The sequence below is a fragment of the Oreochromis aureus genome, linkage group 15 (assembly GCF_013358895.1).
Source record: "Oreochromis aureus strain Israel breed Guangdong linkage group 15, ZZ_aureus, whole genome shotgun sequence".
NCBI lineage: Eukaryota > Metazoa > Chordata > Actinopteri > Cichliformes > Cichlidae > Oreochromis > Oreochromis aureus.
Window position 1 is genome coordinate 34,360,412 of NC_052956.1, and position 20,456 is coordinate 34,380,867.

Genomic DNA, 20,456 nt, shown 5'->3' on the forward strand with positions numbered 1-20,456 from the left:
TGCAGCTGACTAAATTATCCTTTGGTAGCTTATGTGTCTGAATGTTTCACGTTGTTGCCTCAAGATAATGGCAATGAACTAAAACCACTGAGGCAAATCTGCTTTTTAGAAAGTTTGAAAAATTCAAACAAGTATTAACAAAGATTTCTTTATTCCACAAATAAAAAACAAACAAACATTTATTGACACTGTAAAGTGATAAAGTATGAGAATGTTTAACCCTCCTTCTTTCATGTACTGGCCTCCTTACAGTGGGGGACACTAATTATTTGATTCCTTGCTGAATTTGCACATTTCGTCACTTACAAAGAAAATAATTAAACTCTCTCATTTCTATGGAAGTTTCATTTTAGTGGAGAAAGATGAAAAAAAACACATTACATGAATGTTATAAATTCATTCGTACATCACTGAGTGAAGTAAGTATTTGATACTGTGATGGAGGTGTGGTCCCTGGCTTAGCTGCAGGGGAGGAGTGGTGCAGTGAGCTCAATGGGGCGGTGCTGGGGAGGCAGGTGAGAGCACAGCTGGTGGCGTTTGGACTGATGACAGTCTTTATCCCTTTTTAGTGAGGCGGGAGATGAGAGAGGAGGGTTGGAAAAGCTGAGACCGGTGCTGACAAGACTGTGGGTTGTTGCATAAAACCCTAAATAAACTTGATATCTGTGAGTATAGCCAGTGTGTGTTGAGTGCATTCTACAGATACCCTATAACCTAGCCGGAATTCTGACTCCCATGGATTGATTGACTGATTAAATGACAGTAACTCAATCAAGTACAGATACTCCTGATCTCAACTTACTATGTGTATAAACCACACCCAAAGAGCCTTCAGAGGACGTCAGAGACAAGTGTTGGAAATCAAGAAAATAAAATCTAAAATGACCATCAATCACCCTTGATCTGGAGCTCTGTGCAAGAGCTTGTCTCGTGGGGTGAGGAAGATCAGGAGAAAGGTGGCGAATTGGTCCAAAACTACACGGGAGGAGCTTGTTAACTATCATTGGTAATGCACTACACCACAATGGATTGAAATCTTACAACGCCTGCAAGTTCCCCCTTCTCAAGAAGGCACATGTACATGGCTGTTTTAACGTTAATATCTGTGAACATCTAAATGATTCAGAGGAGGCGTGGCAGAAAGTGCAGTGCTCACATGAAACTAAAGAGAAATCCTGAGTATGACTCAAAGATCACCATCCCCACAGTGAAGCACGGAGGCTGAAACATTATGCTTTGGTGCTGTTTTTCTGCTAAGGGTGCAGGACGACTTCAGCTCATTAAGGGGCCAATGGGCAGGGCCATATACCATAAAATCTTGGATGAGGACCTTCTTCCCTCTGACAAAACACTAAGGATTGGTCATAGATCGGTCTTCCAGGATGGCACTGACCCAAAACATACTGCCAAAGAAGTGGCTAAAGAAGAAGCACATTAAGGTCAGGAAGTGGCCTAGCCAGTCTCCAGACCTGAGTGGAAGGAGCTGAAGTGTCTGTGCCAAAAGGCAGCAAAAAAACCTAAAGCATTCAGAGAGCGTCCATAAAGAGGAGTGGGCCAAAACCTTTCCTGGGATGTGTCTAAACCTAAGAAAAGTCTTAGTGCTGTGCTTCCCAACAAGGGTTTCTTCACTAAGTACTAAGTTATGATCAAATACCTATTTCACTCAGTTGCATACAAAATGAAACTACCATAAAAATGTCTTTGCAAAGTGAGCAAACTTACACATTCATAGTGGATCAAATAATTATTTCCCCTACTGCATGTCAATGAACAAACAAAAAAGTCCATTAATGTCAATTAAAAAAAAACAGCAAAATACTTTTGCTGATTAATATATTATTGCTAAGGTCCTTCATTCGGTCAGCAAGTGCTTAGGTTCTTTTGTGCTGTGATGCTGAAAAGTCTTAAGTTAAATCCATTTAAGGTAATTCTGTCTTCATGTCAAACACCAAGCCGTTCTTGTATATCAGCATGGCAAGCTCATTGTCCACTTGCTCAATGTCTGTAATTTCTCCTTCTTTGGAATTCCTCTGCTCCTCATCTGTAGAGCCGGGGCTCGAACAGTCGTCGCTGCATTCTTCCAAGGTACTCCTGTCGTGCTCCATATCCTCATCAGTCCTATCGCCCCACTCGTCCCTGAGAACACGGACATCTTCTGCTTCCTCTGAGACAGACTTTCCCTCTGGATAAAGTTTGAGCAGCGTCAGCTCATCGTGCACCTCCTCTTTCTTCTCTAGGATTTCCTGTTTTATCACATTATCAGAGAACAGATTTAGTAAGTATTTGTAATTACATGGGATAAAGGGTTTTATCAGTCGTGGATAAGAGGTTTGTCAAGCTACTTTTCTGGAACTGCTGAAGCCACTTAACCCATTTAAGGTCTCACAAAAGCATTGCAATGGATAAGGCTGAAAATGAGTATTGGATGGCCATGATCATCGGGCCCTCAGGTGGGGCAGCATTACAAACTGTTCTGTCATGTTTCCATGCACGTGTCATGGAGACACGTGCATGGAAACACTTGCAGAAATCTTTGTGTGAATCCACAAATGTGAGTTAAAGCTCATTGAAAATATTCTGTGGTCAGACAAATTAAAATTTTAAACTCTTTTTGAAAAACATCAAAGTCGTGTCTTAAAGAAGGAGAGGGACCAGTGTGCACATCTGATAAAAGGACCGTCAATGTTTAAAGGTACATACAGGTTTTATACATACATACCCTTTGTGTACTGTTTTCACTGATGCAATGAGTTGAGCTAATTTTTGTCTCAGTTGCTTGTGTTTTGTCTTTTTCAAAAGGGCACATGTGTCACATTCAGCAACAAAGAAAAAATTGACAATGGTCAAAACAGTGGTCCACCGCTCACTGGTCATGGTACTGTGGCCACATACTTCTCTTGCACGCAGTCGACAGTTCTGCTTTTGGGTCAAATGAAAACTCTGTGGTTCTGCCACAATGGCTTTCAATAGATCTGTCAGAGTATTTGCTGGAAAAATATTTGGCCAAAGCATCCAGTCACTTCAGCAATGCCCACTTAGCAACCACAGACATTCAACTTTCCATCATTTGCAGTTTTACTTCTTGTTATTGTTTCCCAGACATAGTGCTTTGAGTTCTGCCCTCATAGTTATGTTTTTGACCTAGATGATCTTTTTTCTCATGCATTTGGAGAACTTTACATGCAGTTTACCAAACTCCACATAGACTATCTCATGCCTTTTATTCAAGAATGGCCTCTGTCTAGGTGATCCATCCCTATGATTTCAAACTTATTCCATTTAGCAGTTACAGACGTCAATGGGGAATCAATTTTATGGTCCAGATCTTGAGAGCATAATATCTCATCACAGTCAGGTCTGCAGTTTTCTGGACCTCTTTGCTTGTTCTTTGTTTAAAATTCAGTAAATTATATATACAGGTGCTTGCCTTTCCAATGTATGTGCAATGATTTTCTTGACCTAAGAACACTGTGATCAATATTAAAGGCTAATTAAGGCAAACTGGATGCACCGGGCAACAATTTAGAGCCACAGCAGACTTCAGAAACGTGAAAAGTTTAGCCTGATCTCACAAGAGAAAATACAGTCGTTTTTTAAGCAGGTTAAAAAGACTAGTATTTATGTAAGCAACCTGCTGTGGTCATGTAAATGAGAACAGCTGCCTTCACAGTACCTGGGGTGGTTTGGACTAGTCATGCTGGTAACTGAGAAAACAGAAGAGGAACTTGTTGCACTTGAGAGAAATCTGCCTCAGGGCTTTCTGACAGAAAGTCCAACCAAACAGTAAAGAAAAAAAGAAAACAGTGAAAAATAGAAGTCAACGAACGATGGTCCCATCAGAGGACTCAAGCTCCAGCGTGCCAAGTGAAAGCCCCAAGACTAACAGACAGTCTACGCTAACTACTAACACCCTTGTGAATGGAAGCATGAGGCAAAAAATTAGACTCCAAATGCTACACTGTGTGCTCTGGTGTCACTTTGGTTTTTGTCATGCACAAATCTGAGAATCTGAGATGGCAAAGAGTTGAAACTGCAGTAAAAGCTAAAAATAATGACACATTCTACAGAAAAACTTGGAAAGTTGCATCCTGTTTTCACTTCTTCTGTTTCTATCACAAAACTGTAGCAGGAACCATCGTTTTGGAGACTGCAGCATGCAAAGCATCCCGTAAACTTGAGTATAAAATGGACCAACACATCAACCATAACGCGTGGAACATTTTTGTACATCGGTGTTGCACAGAGCTTTACAGAGACCTGTCTATATGTGCGGTGCAGTGGGGGGTAAGCGTGCTTGTCTTTGTGCTTTTGCTGTTCCGTTTGCTTTGCCTCTGCCATGAAGAGCATATAAGTCATAACCAGTGTTGGGTAAGTTACTTTAAATTAGTAACTTAGTTACATTACTAGTTACTTCTCTAAAAAAGTAACTCAGTTACTTCAAGTTACTCGTTACTTTCAGAGTAACTAGTTACTAGGGAAAGTAACTTTGGTTTTACTCAGAATTCTCTTGTTAATGTGTTGCTTCTGTAACTGGATACCCAGCCAGACTGCCAGTCTTCTAGCTTGCTTACTTGCCACACGTGCACTGTGCCACCTACCAACAGAAAGGAAAAAATAATGTGCACATTTCCACGAGAGAAATCACGCCTGGACCGTCGTTGAGCGCCGCCATGATTCTAGCCTGCTTTTTACATCCAACACAAAACTGCAGTCGTGGTGCTTTTGATTGTACTCAGAACTTGGAAATTCTGCCTTCTGAATAGGAAGATGTAGGTAACACCAGACTGCAGATGAGCTGCATACAGAGCTGGACTGGGACAAAACAATCGTCCCGGCATTTTGACTAGAGACCGCCCACCATTATAGGAAAAATCATAAAGCCTTTGAATGAAAATAAACACTGTTGTGACAGTGATGTACACTGTTCTGATGGTATATATGTATCAATCTATCAATTGTTTGTTGTAAGACTCAGATAATTATTTTTTTAAAAGCCAGACATTTTAAATGAGAATAATAAAGAAAAGTATTTCCTTGTGCCCCCCTTTCCCTGTTAATGCCCTACCTGGCCCCCTGGCAACACTTTGCTAGACCCGCCCCTGCACAGTTACCAGCTGTCAGCTATGTAGAAAAGGATCCTGGTGTTATTTGTCTCTCAGAAACAGTTCATAACTTCCATTCATTCCATCCAACTCATTCATGTCACCTAAAAGGTAAACCTGTTTCTCCATCACCTGTTCAGCTCTGATGATTCAGTAAGGACATCTCCTGGTTTCATCTGCATGTTTCCCTCTCACCAGATAACCAAACCGATATCATGACCAGCAGCTTTACAGCTGTGGCTCCAGCAAACATCAGCTGATACTAGAAATTAATATTAAATAAATTCTAACAACAGCTGATCAAGCTTAAACGTGCTGCTGTTGTTTAACGCGACATCCGCTGGTTTCCTCTTTCTGGCGCAAAGTGGGCAATAAACAAACGAGAGAAAAGCCGATCAGCTGATCATTGATCAGTTTCGTGATTGAAGTAGAAACGGAGAGGAGAGAATGAGAGAAGAGGCAGCTGTGCAGCTTCAGCTTTGTGTCTTTTTCATTGTAGCTGAAGTCCGGGACAAACTGTGTTCCTTTTCACCTCAGTACGAAACGCGTAATATTTTCTCTGAATACCAGGCGATTCTGTTTTTACTGGACGGTTGGCAACTCTAATAATTAACCGTATGAACAAAATAAAGTTCAACATCAGTAACATAGCACCCACACAGCTGTATAGAAACTCCGTCATGCTAGCTAGTACGCAGTACGAAAATGTCAGCATACCGAAAATAAACTCCACCTAAACTTGGTTTATATCTGACCCAGATAGACTGCAGGTCATAACTTCTTACCTGAAGTTCAGTTCACCTGACACGCGGACCGGCGGCCGCTTCGGGTCTCTCCTCTTGCCTCCCTTTTCCTTCATCCACCTGCTGGCTTCCACCACTTGCTAATGTTATTGAATCTGTGGAAGCTCCGCGATATCCACCACACGAAGTAACGAGTAACGAGCCTATCTAAATCCCAGTAACGAGTAACGCGTTCCTGGTTTTGGCATAATAACTAGTTACCGTGCTCGTTACCACAATAATAACGTAGTTACTGTAACGCGTTACTTAATAACGCGTTAGTCCCAACACTGGTCATAACTGATATATTTCTTTGCCGAGTACTGAAAACAATGAAAGCTCTCCAGTGCTTCGAGGGCTGCGGGAGAGTAGAAAAGCACTACATAAGAATCAGTCCATACCCTTCTTCTCATCTTCTTCTTATCTTTTTAAATTTCTAATTTTTTTCTATGCTTCTTGTGAAATCAAAATTTCTTTCCTGTTCAAGCCCAGCTTTAAGCTAGTTTGCATTTCACCTACATGTAGTTGGGCTACACGCTTTTGGCTTTTGAGGGTTGCATGCAAGCATGCCTGCTTTGGTTATTTTGGTCTTTCACTGTGTAGCCAAAGTCCTATGCATGATTGAAACACTGTAGTCCTGCACAAGGCTCAAAATGAGTTCAGTACTATTATACTTTTTTAACTGCACTTGACTGAAGGGCACCTGCACTGTATTTTAATGTCTACATGGACAGAGTCTCATGCTCACCATCTGATGATGACATCTGCATCAAGTGGACCTTCACAAGTGTGTACATTTGGAAACCATCTGTCCATTTTCTTCACTACAGCAGACTGATACAGTATCCAGTTCACTGCAGACGCTGCAGAAATCTATCTACCAGTGTCCCCTCTCCCCTCATGAACAATACCACAAGATATTTAAACTTCTCCCCTTGTGGCAGGAACTCATTCCTAACCCAGAGTGGACCCTTTTCCAGCTGCAGCTGCTTAGCCAATCTTAGCTCTCCACCTCCAATCCACAGAACCACCAAAACACCAACCAATTAGCAAAATTGTTAAAACCCCCAAATTTCTTTGACTAAAATAACCATACTGGAAACGAACATCAAATCCTTAACAGCTGCAAATCCAAGCGACAGCCTTTTACCTGAGTCTTTGATTGATGGGGGATGAAATCTGTGATAACAGGCTTTGGCACAGGAGGAAAAATCTTGACTTTGATCCTAAAGATGAGAAAAACAGAGATAAACAAGAACTTCATGAGCAACTTTTACTTTCTTAGACAATTAAGAGACACGTCTGATGATCACAAGTTACGTCGACAGTGGCTGCTGACCATGTTTCATTTGTTTTTCACAAGTACTAAACAAACATACTGTATGTACAGTGGCTTGCAAAAGTATTCGGCCCCCTTGAACTTTTCCACATTTTGTCACATTACAGCCACAAATATGAATCAATTTTATTGGAATTCCAGGTGAAAGACCAGTACAAAGTGGTGCACACGTGAGAAGTGGAACGAAAATCCTACATCATTCCAAACATTTTTTACAAATAAATAACTGCAAAGTGGGGTGTGCGTAATTATTCAGCCCCCTGAGTCAATACTTTGTAGAACCACCTTTTGCTGCAGTTACAGCTGCCAGTCTTTTAGGGTATGTCTCTACCAGCTTTGCACATCTAGAGACTGAAATTCTTGCCCATTCTTCTTTGCAAAGCAGCTCCAGCTCTGTCAGATTAGATGGACAGCGTTTGTGAACAGCAGTTTTCAGATCCACAGATTCTCGATTGGATTTAGATCTGGACTTTGACTGGGCCAGTCTAACACATGGATATGTTTTGTTTTAAACCATTCCATTGTTGCCCTGGCTTTATGTTTAGGGTCATTGTCCTGCTGGAAGGTGAACCTCCGCCCCAGTCTCAAGTCTTTTGCAGACTCCAAGAGGTTTTCTTCCAAGATTGCCCTGTATTTGGCTCCATCCATCTTCCCATCAACTCTGACCAGCTTCCCTGTCCCTGCTGAAGAGAAGCACCCCCAGAGCATGATGCTGCCACCACCATATTTGACAGTGGGGATGGTGTGTTCAGAGTGATGTGCAGTGTTAGTTTTCCGCCACACATAGCGTTTTGCATTTTGGCCAAAAAGTTCCATTTTGGTCTCATCTGACCAGAGCACCTTCTTCCACGTTTGCTGTGTCCCCCACATGGCTTGTGGCAAACTGCAAACGGGACTTCTTATGGTTTTCTGTTAACAATGGCTTTCTTCTTGCCACTCTTCCATAAAGGCCAACTTTGTGCAGTACACGACTAATAGTTGTCCTATGGACAGATTCCCCCACCTGAGCTGTAGATCTCTGCAGCTCGTCCAGAGTCACCATGGGCCTCTTGGCTGCATTTCTGAATCAGCGCTCTCCTTGTTCGGCCTGTGAGTTTAGGTGGACGGCCTTGTCTTGGTAGGTTTACAGTTGTGCCATACTCCTTCCATTTCTGAATGATCGCTTGAACAGTGCTCCGTAGGATGTTCAAGGCTTGGGAAATCTTTTTGTAGCCTAAGCCTGCTTTAAATTTCTCAATAACTTTATCCCTGACCTGTCTGGTGTCTACATCCAATCGAGAATCTGCGGCAAGATCTGAAAACTGCTGTTCACAAACGCTGTCCATCTAATCTGACTGAGCTGGAGCTGTTTTGCAAAGAAGAATGGGCAAGGATTTCAGTCTCTAGATGTGCAAAGCTGGTAGAGACATACCCTAAAAGACTGGCAGCTGTAATTGCAGCAAAAGGTGGTTCTACAAAGTATTGTCTCAGGGGGCTGAATAATTACGCACACCCCACTTTGCAGTTATTTATTTGTAAAAAATGTTTGGAATCATGTATGATTTTTGTTCCACTTCTCACGTGTACACCACTTTGTATTGGTCTTTCACCTGGAATTCCAATAAAATTGATTCATGTTTGTGGCTGTAATGTGACAAAATGTGGGAAAGTTCAAGGGGGCCGAATACTTTTGCAAGCCACTGTATATTGTAGTCGGCAGGTTTGTTTTTAAAATGGGGGAAAAAAAGTTCACTTACTTCTTCAAGACAACGGTGCACGTTGTTGAGAATAAAAAGAAGACAAACAGCAAGCCGAAACTCAACCACACTAATACAGGGAGGAGAGGAGAGTAACAGAAAATTTGTCATTTTGCTAGACATTATCTGATTTTCAAAAAAAATTTTAGCTCCAAGGTTTGAACTAATATAATGAGTTCACTCTTTGTAATATAAAGTTTCAACTCAACTTTATACCACAGCTCTGTGAAAAACAGTTTCACTTTATGACTTCTTGAAGTATTCATGTTCAAGCCTGGAGCGTGAATGTCTTGAAGGTATCAATGACAATTTTTCAAAAACTATATCTTGAAACATATTTGATAAATGAAGCTAAAATCTCACAGCAATCATTACATATGGTAAGTTTGTACCATGAAAGTTTTATGAAAAAAACCCAAAGGAGAAAACCTTGCTGACATATATCAGCTTTACTAAAAACAAATTATTTTAACGTGAGAGTTCATTCTGATACCATTCATAGGTTTTCCTGGCTTGGTGTTGATGATTGCTGTGGCTTCAGGCCCTTCTCCCACTTGTGTCACCCCAGCTAGGGTAATGTTATACTTGCTTCCAGCTTTCAAATTTTCCAGGTGATATTTAGTCTCTGAAGCTGGTATGTTGTCGCACACTAACACCCAAAAAAAGCAGGGAAAAAAAAGACAAACAATTTCGTTATTACAGTTTGGAAATTTATGTTTCTCAAATGTGAGTGTCAGTTAGTGTTTCCTTTTACATAACTTAGAAGCAGTTAGAGTTCAAAGAAGTGATTTTCACACCTCTGGGCTCATCCTGTGAACTGATTTTCACCCAGCACAGGCGGTAATGTGTCAGGAAGCCTTGCTGGTACGCAAGAGGAATCGCTTTCCAGGACAGGTCAGCAGAAATGTCTGTTTCGTGAAGTGTGGTGACCTCCTGAGGTTCCTTCAGTGGTACTAAAATTTAAAAAAAAAAATTAATTAAAATAATAATCCTAATGGAGCAGGAGACAAAATGTGTTGTGCTCAATGATTTTGATTTGTACTCGATGAGTGTGTGGTGCACGTCTTTTTTTTGTTCAGCTTAATGTTAAATGCCTAGAGAACTGGTCTAAGCTTGGGTTCAGCAATATATCTTAATTAGCATGTTAGCTTCTCATTTTAGCAAATCTTGGGAACTAAATTTTACGCATGCTAACTGACCCAAAACTCATAACTAATATGTACTTGAGCAGGTAAAGGGTACTACATAAAGTTGCAGAACCTAGTCCAGACCAACTGAAACACCCAGACATCACAACACTGGCCCCACAAGTTTAACATTGGTGCATCATTACACTTGCCCCTCTTATTACCTAATCGCCCATCAGACCACATGACCTTTCCTTCAATCTTTCTGCTGCAAACTAAAGAACTGTCTCACTAGTAAGTGGTGTTCTTAAGATTACACAGCTGTTTAGTACACCTCCCTTTACCACTTTACAATGTGTGTGTTAATGTTCTTACTTTCACTATTAATCATAGCCTTGAGTTCTACTGTTGATTGTTTATGATTTAAAGTGATATCTGATCACAGTCATCACGATAGTTTTGCTTGCTAAAACATATCAATCATTGCGGTAATTATTGGACTGAAAAGCCGTTACCTATTTGCTTAATTAAATCAGTCAATTCAACACTTAAATGATGTTGTTGTTCAAACTGACCAAGGTCTGTATCTGCTGCTGTAATTATGATTGCTAAGAGCTGAGAGCCTGCTGTCAAAACGAGTTGGTTTTCATCACAACCATTTTATGCAAAAAGACTTGAAGGTCACAAAATTTTGAGGAGAGTCCAACTTTTCAATTTTGTAGTGTGAACACAAAACAATCAAAAGCCCCCTCCCTCTAAATACCTTTTCTACCCACAGCGATTGAGAAAATGTATTATTATTATTATTAGTGATAATTCCTGGCCATGATGGGTGGTTCCCTTTGCTTTTGCTCTGCATGTCTCTGTTCTTCTTTAATCCCTAGTGGGAATAAAAATGTATCCTCCCCTCTGTTTTTGAGGACTGCATCTTGAAAGAGTCTACAGCCCAAACAACAGCTGAATTCTCTACAAACGTGAGATCTTAGAAACCCTCACTATCTGGGGCATCTCTGAAGAAATGTTATGTGCATGGTTTGTTGGCATTGCAGCTAAAGGTGCAGCTGCTTTGACTGGCTGATAGAAAAGAGCAGCCACTGAGTGTTTCACAGCATCAACCAGAATAATTAAAAACATTCATGTCACTGTCGAACACATTACAGAGTCGAGATATTTTTACATAGTCATTGACTCTCAGTCTCTAAAGGTTTGCAGATTATTTCAGTAAAGTGAGCGGGTTAATCTCCCTGCCTATCCTCAGGTTTGTGGGTAATCTTTTAGTTTGCAGTCTGTCTTCAAAGAAGACTGAATCTACTGCAGCGCAATATTTATTTATGCTTTTATATGCTGAGAGCTTTTTGTGCTGTTGCATTTTATGCATGACTTCACTATTTCATATTAAATATTGAGATTAAATAGCAAATAGCATTAAGATTTAAAAAATTAGGATTTAATTGTGGTATTAATGTTGTGTTTGAATAAATCACCGGCATCTGAAAAGGTCATTTCTAGCTGGAGAATGATGGGCATATTCATTTAATGAAAACATTTTATCATTCTTAGAGGCAGCGCGGTGGTGCCCATCTACCAGCCACCTGGGGGCTTTCTGTGTGCTGTTTGCATGCTCACTGCGTGGGTACTCAGGCGTGCATTAGGTTAACTGGTTAACTAGTGTGTAATCGGTGCAAATGATTGTCTGATTCTTGGTCCAGCAATATACTGGCGACCTGAATAGGGTGTACCCTGCACCCAGCCCCCTAACAGCTCTAAACTGGCTAAGAAAATACACTGATGGATGAATGAATGGAAAAATATTGCAGTATTTTTGCTGTTTACTGATGTTTAAGGTCTGACATGTTTAGCTGAAGTTCAATGTTACACTGATGGCCGTGTTTTTCACAAATCCTGCCGTGACTGAGTAATTTTATTCATGAATCCCCCTTTCAGCAATCATCTTTGAATATTTCTGTCTTTCTGAGCTGTTTATCTTTTAGTCGATTTTGGTTTGACCATTTTATCTCACCACATGACAGAGAAATATCACACAGTAGAAAATGTGCCAGCCGGCCTCGCTCTCCCCTTTAGTTAGTCTATGCGTGCATGCATGTGCTGTTTAATGTGGTCGACTCGTTGCAGTCCTCCTAGCTGGAAGGGAAAGTCTGTAGAAACCATGCACATCTCGATGTATGCTTTCATGAAAGCACTTACCACCTTCTTTTTGATAAAAGAAGCACATTTTAACCGTCTGTGGTCTCCCATGTTGACATCTGTGTTCAAAGTAGAGGTAACGGATGTAGTCCTTCAGGTCTGTAACAGAAACACAAAGGCTTCTTTGGTCTACGGTATTTTTAATGCCATCATTTTGAAAACAAGGTGGCATAAACATAAGATGAATGAGAGTAAAATCTTTTACTTGTTGGTCTTAATCATTTCATGAACACAGGGAACAAACTTAAACATACTTAATATACAACTTACTCTTTCTTACTTCTTCTTTCTTCTTTCTACCCATTTTTCCTGTTAAGGTTATCACATTTTTTGGCACTGGACTTCCATCTTGAAGCTCGTACCACTCAAGACAAGTTTTCCTGTTTATTTCTTTATCTGCCAAAGTTTTGTTGCAAGCTGCCAGAGAGAAATTCATGTTTGTGGTCTACTTGAACATAAATATACACAGTATTGATATTTATGCATATTGCACACCTACCTTCTAAATCTGATGCAGGTTCGGCTGGTACTTGCAGGGTTGCCGGAGGAGAGACGCTCACATCATTTCTGGCAATAACGGAGATGTTGGCAGCCGAGTACGACACAAATGTGTAAATAGTATGTTTGTTGTGATATACAGTCTTGGTGCAAATACACCGTTGCGAAGAATACGACGTCACATTTCTCACTGCTGCTCCTAGTGGCATTGGCTGGAGAACAAGAGGGCGCTTGGTTAAGACAAATGCAGCTGAACCGACAAGAAAATACTGTATTCAACTGTTTCAACACTGTCCAGGGAGTAGTGGATAAAACTGAAAATGTTTAAAAAAAAAAAGTGGTAGAAACTGATGGATGAAGTGCCGTTTACACCCAAGTATTTTCACAAATTCAGTTCCATCCACCGCTCCTGGTCTTTATCGTGAGTTGACTTACCATCCACGTTAGTGTCACCTTTCGAGTGCCATTGAAATGTGTTATTGTCATGGTGACATTAGGCTCATGTACAAGTTCTGTAATGAAAACAAAAAGACTTTTTTGAGATGCATCAGTTTACCATCCTATAAGAAGAATGCTAGAGTGGACTGAACAGGGCAGAAGTTACTTGGCATCATTGCTCTGTTTTATGACACAATTTTAAAAGAGAAAGCTATCAGACAGATGGCCTCACATTCCTGACTACAGTACGCTGGTACACACGGAAGTTTATGGTTGACTCAATGAGTGCAAGATGGCAAGGCCCTGTGGTTTCTGAACAAGCCCAAATCGTCACCCTCCCACCGCCGTGCTCGACAGTTGATGTGCTGTGTTTGGTTTTCACCATATGTGTTGCTGTGCATTAGAGGCAAACATCTGTGCCATGGCATCTGTACTTCTGGTACTCCAGAAGTCTTGTGGTTTGTGATGCAACTTGATGCAACTTTCAAAACCCAAGTCGTGCTGCCATGTTCTTTTTTGAACGTGTAGAAGATGCTTACTCCTGGTAACACTTCAAAACAAGCCATACTTGCCGACTCTTTTTCTAATTGGACTGTCCTGGACTTTAACATTTAATATGCTAACTGAGGGCTATGGGTTTTTGCCAATTTCTAGGATGTCCACTCCTGACATTGCATTAAAACACATCTGAATGCTTCAGGCCAGCAAACTACACCTCGCTGCTACTTATCATCCAAAGTACTAAGGAAACAGTTTTTAAAACACTGATCTGTTGATTTACCCACTTTTGTTTTTTCAGATCTGTTAAGGTCAAAATGATTATTTTTATATCCTGAAACCATCGATTTGAAAGAGGATGTAGTTTTTTTTTTTCCATGTGATAATAGGCAAACATTTCAATTGCATCCTGTGCAGCATCATTACACATTCAATTGTAGTGTAAATATGCATTTCATTCACATTGAGATTCACATTTTCTATTAAAACCATCACTTCGGTTGTGTATATAACACTAGCTCACCTGCAGGAACCACAACTTGAGACCAGGGACTCCACAGTGGTTTCTTGGCTATAGTGGATCGGTGTCTGATCTGAACCTGGTACGCTGAATTCTTCCAAAGGTTGACAACAAAGACCTGGTCTGTTCAGATTGAAGAAAAAGAGAGTTTAGCTCATTCAACCAAGTTTCACTTGGCTAAATGTTGCCCAGAAATACTTGTTGCTGTGCTCATAAATGCATTATTTTGTTCTTAAACAGATGACTGTCTCTGTGGGGGATTTTTAGGGTGTAGGAGGGCTTCGCACACACTAACAGGTGTTACATGTTTTAAGTTATAAGCTTCTATAAACAAATGCCTCACTTGCAGTGGTCTTCAGACATTTTAACTCCTATAAGACATATTTGTACTCACGCTGATCTTTATTGTTGTTAATGGTGGTACTTATTATTCTCTGTAACAGCAAATGAAATTAGGTTAAATAGTGATTTGTTTAAAAAAGACCAAAAATTTACATCTGGTGACAAAACACTGACTCACTTTTCCCCACGGTTCTGTGGGGTGCTCGTCTCGTCTGAACCAAACTTCTGCTACAGCTGGATACTTCTCTGTAGCTATCCAGCTCAAGCTGAGGTTGTTTTTCAACCAGGATGCTGAAATTTTTTGTGGTGCTTCATATTTTACTGTTGAATGAAAGCGAAACTTTGCTTAATACATATTTCAACTGCAAAGCAAAATTAAAATGTGGCCTGTGTGTCAGTTTGGTGAATCAAAACGGATAATCGTGTAATTAAAAAAAGGGTGTCCATTACCTATGTCCTGGAGTATGACAGACGTCTTTGGTGATTTACAGGTGGAGTTTCCTATGTGAGCTTCCACCCAAATCATAACGCTGCGGGACTGAATGAGTTGTTCCTCAACGACATTATGGAAAGTTTCCTTAATGTTCCCAAATTTTGTCTCACTGCATAGAAAAACATAAAAGCATTACTGCACCGGCGGGAGCAGCGGAGAAAGAGACACTCCAACACATCAGCATTAAACTCATGAGTATATTAACACTTTCTCGTCCAGTTTCACTCGTTCGTTTTCCTTTGTCTGTTTTCATAGCTTCTTATTTTAGAAAGTACACTTCTTTACATTCTTGCTTGAACTTAAATGAGATGATTGACACCTGTATCACATCTCTCAGGTAAATATGACTTTAATAGTCTGTTAAATTGTTGGAGGAGTTTGGCCCCACTCTTCCTCACAGTGTAGCTTCAGTTCATTGAGGTTTGCAGGCATGTTTATGCGCAGCTCTCTTAGGGTCCCTGAGGTTAGGTCATTGACTGGGTCATTGAAACACCTTAACTCCCTTCAGTCATTCTGTTGTAGATCTGCTGCTGTGCTTGAGATCATTGTCTTGTTGCATGACACAGATCAGCCAGGCTTTAGCTGTCAGACAGATGGCCTCACATTCGACCAGAGATGGGCAGTTACAAGTAATGCGTTACTGTAATCTGATTACTTTTTCAAGAAACAAGTAAAGTAAGGGATTACTATTGCAAAAAAGTGATTAGATTACTGTTACTTTCCTGTAAGCACACTGCATTACCGCGTTACTAAAACGTGATTTTGTTTGTGAGAGTGTCTCATCACAATGACGTACGAGTGTGCGACATCTGTGGTAACAGATGTGTGTAGATCAACAATGGATAATATGAAGTGCAGGAGAGAGTACGACCATGCGGCGTTTAAAGCTTGGAAGTACAGACATGACTTTGAGTTTGATTCTGTAAAAAGTGACAAAAACATTAGCATCCACTGTACACTCTGCGTGGGAAGAAAACTCCTTCCTACGCAGCATGAAAATCAAACTTCAAATCTGAACAAGCACCTAGCACGCTGCCATTGGAACGTGAAATTCACAGAGAAACCCCCGGTGTTCTGGGAATCCATCCTACCTCAGAAACCATCCTACTGATTGTTTCTGTGCATGTGCTGCGCATGCGCATAATACAAAGTTAAGTGGCAAACCGTCCTATCTTTGTGAATATGAGCTACAAGTATACTTGGGGGGGGGGGATTAAGGGCCAAACCATCCCTCCTTTATGAATATGAGCTAGAAGCATACTCTGATTGGTAAAGTTATGTGGCAAACCGTCCTACACACTTAAATTTATGTTGGAATTATTGAGTGACAGCAGAAATGTGCATATACTATGTGCGGTAGGAAGGTTTGCCAAACTAGGATGGTTTGTCAGAACACCGGATCCCCTCACTGACACGACTGCTGCAGCACCAAACCTCCACCGGCCCCACTCCTGCGAAAAAAGGTGAAAATAGACTTAGGAGTGACAGGACTCAGTGCCCATGACTCTTTGATTTTATTTATTTTTTGCTGTGTTTTACTTTTATCTATTTGAAAGAGCGAGTGTAAACACAGAAAATAGGTTTAAATGTTAAAGAATTTCTTCAAGTCAAAGACTGCTGCAAATCGTTTAATTTTTGCTTGAGTTAATGTGCATAAAGTTAAAAGATTAAAACTAATAAAACAAGTTTTAAATAGAGACTTTTTCATTTGATTCAATTTTATATGATGGATTATGCGGAAAAAATAGAATTGGGCTAAAATGTCTATTGCTTTATTATGTTTTCAGGTTGTGTATGTTTTTTTAAAGTAACTAAGTATTAAAGTAACTAATTACTTTTGAAAATAAGTAATCAGTAAAGTAACGGGATTACTTTTTTGGAGAAGTAATCAGTAATTGGTAACTAATTACTATTTTCAAGTAACTTGACCAACACTGCATTTGACTCTAGGATACTTTGGTAAACCGAGGAGTTTGTGGTCAATTGCCAGGCGTCCAGGTCCTATGGCTGCAAAACAAGTGCAAATCATCATCAGTCCTCCACTGGGCTCCACAGCTCGTTTGGTTTTCAGGTGGCACATTACGGTCAAACAACTCTACTTTGGTGTGGTCTGTCCAAAGAACATTGTCACTGAAGTCTTGTGGTTTGTTGCAGCTTTAAAAGCCTAAGCCTCGCTGAACCTGGTATGCTGAATTCTTCCGAAGAGCCACAACAATGACCCGGTCTGTTCAAAATGAAAGAGTGTTTAGTATGTGGCTAAATGTTGTGTGTGTTCATTACTGTGTAAAGTATCTCTGATCATCTGACATTTTTGTTGCTGTGCTCATAAATGCGTTATTTTGTTCTTAAACAGTTGACTAGGTCTCGACGGTCTCTGTGGGGGATTTTTAGGGTCATAGAGAGCTTTAAACAGGTGGTGCACATTATAAGTTATAAGCTTCCATAAGTAAATGCCTCACTTGCAGTCATCTTCACACATTTTAACTTCTAGTTTCAGAACAATGATAATTTAGCTCACCTGGTGACCTGGTCACCCTGGTGACCCTTCCAAACAAGAGACACCTGCATACATTTCTAACGAGGGACAAATTGTGCAGTTTCTCAAAGCATTGCATGGACTGACCTTGGGGGGAATTTGTTGGGACGTCCACACCTAAAAGACTAGTGTGTATCAATACCACTAGATCACCAAAATGCTGAAATGTTGGATTTTGCAGAGGTGCTCACACATGCTGATGATCAGTTAATCGAGGGCATTTATTATAGGGTACTAGCTACCCTCTTATTTCCAATGGAAGCAGTTATTGTACTTGGTATTTAACAGGACTGTGAAAACCTTCTCTTTCACATGACAGTATGCTCTCTCTGTGCTAGTACTGAAATCTGGTATTCTTCCAGTTCCAAAGCCATATATCAGGTTTTTCTCTTTTTCATAACTCTGACCATGAATAGACTTAATTGGTCATTTCAAGAGAAATGACCAATTCCATTTCAATAGAAGTAACTTTTGTTGAAGATCTATTAATATGTAGTTTGGCAGTGCAGTTTAACTCATGATGACTGAAAAATTTCCTGTATTGCAAAAGTGCTTTTGTGCATTTTTTTCTAATCTGAGCCGTAAAATAAAAGTTGCATAATACTTCTATTCCTCTCACATCTGCACACTTGCTTGTTCTGAGGTGAATGCGAAGGGGAGAGCAAACTGTGCTACTAACGTTAAACGTCTCAGCTGCCAGCAGTGCACACCTCTTTGTTTTTTTGGTTGCAAGAGTGAAGGCATGAGTCTCCCAGGGTGACTGTTTTTCATTCTTGCTGTAGCAGTATGCAGGACCTTAGTGAGTGCATAGCCTTGAGGAGTCAGCAGTTTGTGCATGATGCAGAGAAGCCCAGCAATGCACTGAAAGTATTTAAGTCACTAATAAAGTAAATGTAAAAACTGAATACAGGCGTTTCTAATGTGTGAAGTCATGAAAACACCAGCTAACAGTGTGTAAACAGAGGCTGTCAGACTTAAAATGACAGATTAAGTTTGCAATATTTAAAATGCGGTCATCATAAAATAGAAGCTGAATCTGTGACCTTAAATTGGTTTCTCTGGGCTTTGCTGTTGTGGAAATAAAAATGAAAAATAAAGAGGACGTAGCACTAACATGACCTCATTTGCTTTATTTTGATTACATGTTATGAAAGCTGCCCTACATAGCTGACCTAAACTGATTGAAGGAGTACAGCCTCTCAGACCATAAATTCATTTTGTTCCACTGTCACGTGAAAATCTCACGATTTCTGGGCTGGCTGAAACCCTCACGGTTTCTCACATCCTAACATAACACCACTGGCTTGCAGCACAGTCGCAGGTGTTGCAGAGTGGTATCAAGATCCCACCTATCTGCTGGCTTTCGCTATGAAACATCAAATGACCCAACCAGTTGTTCACTGTAAGAAGCTGGATATCCAGAAAGCAAATGTCAGAATTGTGGCAACTGGGCTTCATGGGCCCATTTTTTAAAAATATCACATAAAGGTTTAGAGTTTATGTGTAAAGAGTCAAGTATTTTTCACAGACTGAACATCTTTATGGACACATCAATAACAAAGAGCTGAAACTGAGCAATACTCACTTAAAGTAAAGCTCAAACGTCACGTCGCTCTGAGTCGTGTTCAGGCTCCACTCGCACGTGTAAACAGTAGCTTCAGCTTTTCGTCTGAAGCACTGAGGACTCGAGGGAGCCTCGCATGCAAAACCTAAAAAGAAACAAATTTGAAAATGATGTAAACTGATGTCATCAGGTGGACCTTTGATTTGTCTGGGTTATCTTTGCCAGGTTGCCACAGAAAACACACATCACTTTAGAGAAAACAGATTCAAATGTCGCATTTCAAGCTAGAATTTTCTTGTACTATTTACATTTTTTGAAATACACCTGTACGTGTAACACTTTCTTTCACTGTTCTCACTGTTTTGTTGTCCTACATCTAACGTCTAAAACATTATTTGTCACTTTACCTCACCCTTACAAGTGCAAAATTCACACTTACATCCTATTTGAATGAGTTAATTTGTCAAATATAATTTAAACCTAAATGCCGACACTTCAGAAACGCTGCACACTGCGGATGTAAACTGCAAAGTGTGGAAACCACACACTGCTGATAAGATAACCAAAATTTTGTGGCTGATGTTTTTACTAAGTTGAGCTATCACTTTCATGCATGTAATTAGCATTCTTGAAGCTGATTTGATATCATCAGAATAAAGTTAATCTCAAATCCAAAGCACAAAGCCACTTAAATGAAGGTAAACTTTTTAAGGTCATCAAAGAAGAAAGGTTGTCATAGTTGTATCTACCTTTGCTGAGAGTCATGAGGAACATAAACATAACATATCCATGTAGTGAGCTCCTGTTCTTAAAAAGTTCCATGAGGTATCGTGGAAAGTCTAGAAAGGTGATCGTTCTACAGTTTGTGAGAGTCCATGTAGATAACCTGCCTTCACTTGTATTTCTCCGAAATGTCACAGAATGTCTCGGCTTGTTTCACTTCATATGAAGAGCAACAAAACCACAAGCGTCAGGGGTGGGGGAAGGTTGTGCTCGTCACAATGGCAGTCATACACAAAACCCTGTATACTGTATGACTCACTGAAATCATTTGTTGATTTTTACATTTTTAATTTTCCTGCCACCGTTTTCTGCTGTCTCCAGACTGCACATCAAAGAAAAACTAGTGGAAAGTCTAGAAACTAGAGCAACTGATTCACCACACCTACATTGAGTGTCTTGAATCAGGTGAGAGGGAACCTTTCTGAATTTTACGTGTGATGAGGTCTAAACCCACGTCGACGTGCAGAAGTGTGCAGTCATTAAAACCTCCTTA

At 40.3% G+C, this 20,456-nt stretch overlaps 1 protein-coding gene across 1 annotated transcript; it reads right to left on the reverse strand.

Annotated features, from left to right (window-relative positions):
* Positions 1-132: 132 nt before the first annotated feature.
* Positions 133-20,080, reverse strand: il12rb1 (interleukin 12 receptor subunit beta 1). Its single transcript, XM_039598507.1, has 15 exons — positions 19,930-20,080; positions 19,202-19,325; positions 15,038-15,189; positions 14,766-14,908; positions 14,640-14,679; positions 14,249-14,368; positions 13,225-13,301; positions 12,791-13,001; positions 12,562-12,708; positions 12,292-12,390; positions 9,757-9,912; positions 9,453-9,608; positions 8,960-9,029; positions 7,035-7,110; positions 133-2,243 (listed from the first exon to the last, which is right to left on the reverse strand). The coding sequence occupies exons 1-15, from the start codon at positions 20,000-20,002 to the stop codon at positions 1,920-1,922; spliced, it is 1,968 nt and encodes a 655-aa protein (XP_039454441.1). The 5' UTR covers positions 20,003-20,080; the 3' UTR covers positions 133-1,919.
* Positions 20,081-20,456: the final 376 nt, after the last annotated feature.

Bases quoted from the DNA above. Each gene is read 5' to 3' on its own strand.
- il12rb1 (XM_039598507.1), bottom strand. From the start codon at position 20,002: ATGGAACTTTTTAAGAACAGGAGCTCACTACATGGATATGTTATGTTT. The intron at 15,190-19,201 runs GTGAGTATTGCT...TTTTCTATGCAG, and splicing joins ACGTTTGAGCTTTACTTTAA to TGAGACAAAATTTGGGAACA. The intron at 14,680-14,765 runs GTGAGTCAGTGT...TTGCTGTTACAG, and splicing joins CCACAGAACCGTGGGGAAAA to AGAATAATAAGTACCACCAT.